Source organism: Triticum dicoccoides, chromosome 3B (genome assembly GCF_002162155.2).
Source record: "Triticum dicoccoides isolate Atlit2015 ecotype Zavitan chromosome 3B, WEW_v2.0, whole genome shotgun sequence".
Lineage (NCBI taxonomy): Eukaryota > Viridiplantae > Streptophyta > Magnoliopsida > Poales > Poaceae > Triticum > Triticum dicoccoides.
Window position 1 is genome coordinate 452058026 of NC_041385.1, and position 5712 is coordinate 452063737.

Here is a 5712-nt window from a genome sequence, read left to right on the forward strand (position 1 = left end):
TATGTTGACAATTAACTAGCCACTTGAGACTCGTTACAAAACAAATTATATTCCCCCTGTCACATAATATAAGAACGTTTTTACACTAGTGTACTGTCAAAAACACTCCTGTCCCACAATATAAGAACGTTTTTTTACACTGTCAAAAACACACTTATATCTAGGGACGGAGGGAGTAGTTGGCATCATGGAACAGAAAGAACACACTAAGCAGTGAACTGCTTAACATACGAACTTTAGACAATGGGGCAAAGAAGAAATTTTGGAGGGGTTCACTTTCATTTCTAACAGTTATTATGTACAAAATTCTATAACAGTGTTTGAGGATATGTACAATTCACGAGGAATAGCTCTGCCACCAAAATTCTCGATCCTATGAAACACATGTAAATAAAGTTAAGAAAAAGGCAAGTCTCGACTAACTCAGTCAATGTGTCATGTAAGTTCTTGTTCCTCTATGTGAGTAACCAACAAACTCTTCCTAACACGTGCTGGAAAACCTCAGCCATTGTCCTTTTAGTTGCCAAACCTCTTGGCAATTATGGGTCGGACGTCATCAGCAACAGCAAGCGTCTCCAGGAATGGAATCAGCTGAGGTAACCCCTCATCAAAGGGGTTGTTATACCAGCTCTCTATGGGTATACCATTATTCACTTGCAACTGGAAAACCTGTATACACGACACAAAATAAGTACCATAAGAAACGGATAGCTAAAGTACAAGACTCCAAACGGAAATGTTGGTTAAGGACACTTTGGAAGATTTAATCCTACTATGGAAGTACTGAGTGAGAGAGGTGCTGAAAATTAATCGTAGCAATTTACCTGCGGAGTGTTGTCAATTATGGCAACCTTTGCAAGGTCAACTCCAATAACAGTCAGATCTTTTGTGTAGCCATTTTCCGTAAATACACATGACTCACGGAAAAAACGCTTCAAGAACAATGTGTTCTCTGGATCGAGCCTGTCAAGCAGCTGGTCTGCATAAACACTTTGGCTTGCTGTGAATATAACAACGTCAAACATCTCAGCCATCTTCTGGAGGAACATATGCAAATGTGGTCTCTTCCTCACATACACCAGATGTTCTTTCATACCAAAGGACACTGGAAAAGAAAAATCTGCATCATCACAGTGCTCCATAGTTGAATGAACAAGGGTTTCTGCACAGGAAGAATCAATACATTATTCTCAATGGCAAGCAACAAGTTACCAAAGAAAGCAAGTATTTTCATGCTAGCAACGTACCATCCAAATCAAGCACAAGAGTGACCTTCCTGGCCCCTTGCTCTTTAGATACACAAGTAGCATTTGAGCTCAACTCGGTATAATCAATAAGATTAGGTAAATCCTCCTCATCCATATATGGATTAAGCCACTCTAAAACCTCAGAATGGCTAAAGCACTCCCCACCCGAGTTATTAAAGCACATATCCCCTGGTGATGGGCATGGTTCATTGCCAATGCCACCTTCCACGGTGCTCTCATTAAGTGGAAATACTCCGCATATGCCACTCATGTCTATCAATGAATCAATGGGTACAAATTCATCACAAAATGTACTGTAACTAGCCAGGAGACCAGTTGGAACATCAAATAAGAAAGGAAAAGCATCATCAGGATTATAAATATCCAACAGGCTGCAATCCGGGTTTGAGCCCAGGCTTTTCTCATGATCGTTGACAGCACAGATATCTTGTGCTGCAGAATTTACATCTTCATCTGCAAACTCTGCAATGCAAAATTGTAAATGAATATACATGTGCACAGGTTAAACCTTGCTTGTGAGCATATCAAATGTGCTCTCTAAAACATTGAATGTAGCGGCTGTGTATTTTTATACGTGCAGACAAATAGACATTGGCCATGAACAAAACTTATCACCTAAACTAGCCAGATTAGTTACAGAAACTGCCCGAGGGGTAAGGAGTACTTGTACCTTTATCACAGGTGTTCACTACATTTGACTGAGATTTGCCGTCATCATTATTCGATAAGGAATCAGGCTCCAAATTTGGTGGAACAACAGTTTCAGATATTAAATCCTGCATATCAATAGGATAATCTTAGGCTGCAGAGGTTCTTCCAAAAAAAATGAAAATAGTGATGCTGATATATAATGCTGGGATTTCAGAAAGAAATTGAGCATGAGACATGACCAAAAAAAGCAACAAAGCAAACCACTACCGACCTTAAGATGCTACATCAAAGTTCAGATCCTAATATAGCAAATATCAAACAATGGTGACATTCTAGAGCCTTTACAAGATATTTGAGGCATTTAAGCATTTAATCATTTAATCTGAACAAGTTGATGTAGAAGGTGAAATGGCAATAGGCAACAGGTAAATTCCATCATCAAAAGTTCTAGTTAGAAATTGCACCCTTTTTCGCTTGTCATCGAAATCAGCAATGATAACTTGCTGAAAGCAATCATCCGAACATATTAACAAGAAAACCAAAAAGAAATCTAAACGTCCAATTAATGTTATCAGGCAATCATCAATTGGGATGTAAGCAAGCTAACATCAAAAGAACATTCAACTTGACCAAGTACAGAACAGTAGTCTAAGTGGTAATATTACAAACAATGGAAGCAATGTGATGATTTGGCAGTTGAAATACAAGAAGCCACTAGATATTTGTATTGAAATCAAAATGATTAACCACAAGGATAAGTGCACAATATTTTATCACTGAGTCAAGTTTTGAGATCAGATGATGTTGCAATACCTTCAGCAGAGCAACGGATGTTACTCCAAGTACAGCATGCAAGCCAGAAAATTCTGTAACCCTACTATGCTGGCCAGCTAGTTGAGTTGTCGACTCAGGCTCTGAAAAAAGAGAGATCATCAATCCATATAAAATATACACAGGTACACTAACCTTGAATTATCAACCATGCGCAGTGTATTGCTCTACTTCGTTTAAAAATATTATGTGTAAAAGTAAACAAATCAATGGTAAGACACAACCAACTAATCTAGCTATCTACTATATGTTTACAGATAATACTCCTTCCATTTCTGAAAGATTGAAACCAATATCTTTCCCCAACACTTGTCAACCTGCTAATCTCAAGGCAAATTTCCCCCAAATACCCCTATTAATTTTGCTCCATGTTATAAATTCACAGTCGTGCTTATAATATTGGTAGAGCGTTTTATGGTTCAACTCTACTGAAGCCATATCTTGGTATGTCTGATTTGGTCATACAGTGCCAAGTATTTAGAAACAGGACTAGGAGTATCTCCTGAATATACTGCTAAGGACATACTCCCTTCGTTCCAAAATAGATGACCCAACTTTATACTAGCTTTAGTACAAAGTTGGGTCATCTATTTTGGAACGGAGGGAGTACGTAGTTGTCAGAATTCCAGTCAAGGGTACACATTCATCACCAGCATAGATAACCAAGAATGGACATTGGAGCTAACTTGGAAGGTATTTTCTATTTGAAACATAGGGAAATATCTATGTTCAATATAATTTATTCATAAGAGAACAAGACACCTATGCAGTCACCTCTTCCCTTAAAAGAGCAACCATGTAGTCACTTACCATCCTGAGGGTCCTTGTAAGACGAGTTCAACACAAATGCCTGCTCGAACTCATCAACTTGAAAATTTGAAATTTTCATCGATTTCATGGATTTGGTGTCAAATTCATTCCCGAAAATGTCATCATCAAACTTCCTCTTCATTCTCAGTGCTGGCATCTTGATCAGCAGTTCAGAGTGCCAAAGCTGTCTGCACATCCATAACAGAAGTAAAAAAATATGACTTTAAAAAAGAAAGAGAACAGTGAGGCCCAACATTCACAGATATACAAGGAAACAAAACCATAATAGTTTAATGAATACATGACATGCCAACATTTTTACCTACCCTGTCGGGTTACTAGTGAAAAAGGAAAAGAAAAAAAAATACTTCTGCCTAACCTTATTCAGCATGGACTACCGAGTGTATAATGTGTATTGATATTAAACGAAACCCTAAACCCATGGTATTTTGCAGAATAAAGAAAGAAACATCATCATGCTTCTGTGACATACACACCAAAAGCGAACAGACCTGGTTAGTGACTACACTAAGATGGCGTGTAGGTCTGATGTTACTTGAAAGTTTTCAAACTATGCATGGGCAGCAATAGTATTCATCTCTTAGTGACCCAAGCAGCACAGACATGGCACGGTGTCTACTTGTGAGCTAATATTGTGTACCACTCCAATTCTCCTTACTTACCCTCCTAGCACATACAAATAGAGCAATGCCAACAATATGTGCGCAACAAACAGGTTTAACATAAAAAGCGTCCTATGGGTCCAATTGTTGTCACAATTTTCAGTGAAAACATACAAGACTACCAAAAGATGAATGCACATTGCAATTTTTCCCACGCCTTTAAACCTTCAGCATTGTGCAACATTGCTTGTGCCAATTCTGGACAGGGTCGATAATATAACCCAAACCCCAAAAGTCCTGCTTTTGAGCAAGAGTCTAGCTGTTTCACACAGTTTGCGCTCTTAATCACATGTTTCCGCAACTGCTACTTTATTTACACAAAAGTGGTATCCTTTTACCAGCAAAGCAGGAGGGAACCGGCAGAAACCGTTACACTGGTTAAGTTAGTGTAGTTTATTTCTTCATTTGCAGAAGCAAACACACAAACCTAGAAGTCCTGCTTTGGACAGGGTCGATAATATAACCCAAACCCCAAAAGTCCTGCTTTTGAGCAAGAGTCTTGCTGTTTCACACAGTTTGCACTCTTAATCACATGTTTCCGCAACTGCAACTTTATTTACACAAAAGTGGTATCCTTTTACCAGCAAAGCAGGAGGGAACCGGCAGAAACCGTTAGACTGGTTATGTTAGTGTAGTTTATTTCTTCATTTGCACGAGCAAACACACAAACCTACAAGTATAACGTACTTGTGTTCTAGTATTAATTACTAACGTTGAGAAGCATCAAAGGTTAGCAAAAAATTTGCATGTAAGCTGCAAGCTAGAGTAAGAGATTTCAGGACAAAATCATCTGCGTTGCCAACATACTACAGCAAAAGAATTACTTTTGGAGCTAGGTCAACAGCAAAAGCCTCTAACAAAATAACAAAGGGCATCCAATACCTAAGTTCTGTTTTAGACAGAAGGCTTGAAATGAATCTGACTTTGAATTGATAAAAGCCATAGCCGGTCAAGGAGTACAACGCGGATCTACAAAGGTAGCAAAACATCTAGGTTAAGCAACGACAAGGTATAAGATGGCGTAAACTAAAACGAGAGCCCAAACCCTAGAGGAGAAGAACAAGTAAATTTAGACGGAGGGGAATATTTCCATTAAAATTGTTTCCTTGACTGGAGGGATGCTCCCATTAGATTCTCTAAAACCCACTACTCCAATTGAAGGGAGTACCAAAAGTGAGATTACAACAAACAAACCCTACAATAACTCACTCAGATCGCCGCTGTGCACTAGAACCCCACAAACTGTCTAGTCGAATTAGAGATTTAGCTAGAAATTACACGCCGGGTGCGATTCCGACAGAAGGAACTAACAAAGTAGCGAAAGCAAAGCAGCAGAGTCCAACCCGGCGGAAGAAAAACAGAAATCCCCAACTAGAAGGAAGATGGAAGGATTTCGCCAACTCTCAGAATCTAGCGAGTGCGGAAGAATCAAAATCCCGCGTGTTTCTAGCCGGATTTAGAACCCGGCG

General features: G+C 39.1%; 1 protein-coding gene across 2 annotated transcripts in view; it reads right to left on the bottom strand.

The window, feature by feature from the left end:
* Positions 1-250: 250 nt before the first annotated feature.
* The window catches only part of LOC119276475 (CTD small phosphatase-like protein 2), a 5947-nt gene continuing 485 nt past the window's right edge, over positions 251-5712 (bottom strand). The window contains exons 2-8 of one of the 2 annotated variants that reach the window (XM_037557543.1): positions 5126-5212; positions 3561-3748; positions 2733-2833; positions 1939-2044; positions 1248-1730; positions 825-1162; positions 251-669 (exon numbers count right to left, since the gene is read on the bottom strand). In XM_037557543.1, the coding sequence (XP_037413440.1) occupies positions 517-669; positions 825-1162; positions 1248-1730; positions 1939-2044; positions 2733-2833; positions 3561-3717 (1338 nt within the window). In that variant the 5' untranslated portion in view covers positions 3718-3748; positions 5126-5212 and the 3' untranslated portion in view covers positions 251-516. The remainder of the gene's footprint in view (positions 670-824; positions 1163-1247; positions 1731-1938; positions 2045-2732; positions 2834-3560; positions 3749-5125; positions 5213-5712) is intronic. The other variant, XM_037557542.1, reaches the window with a different exon arrangement.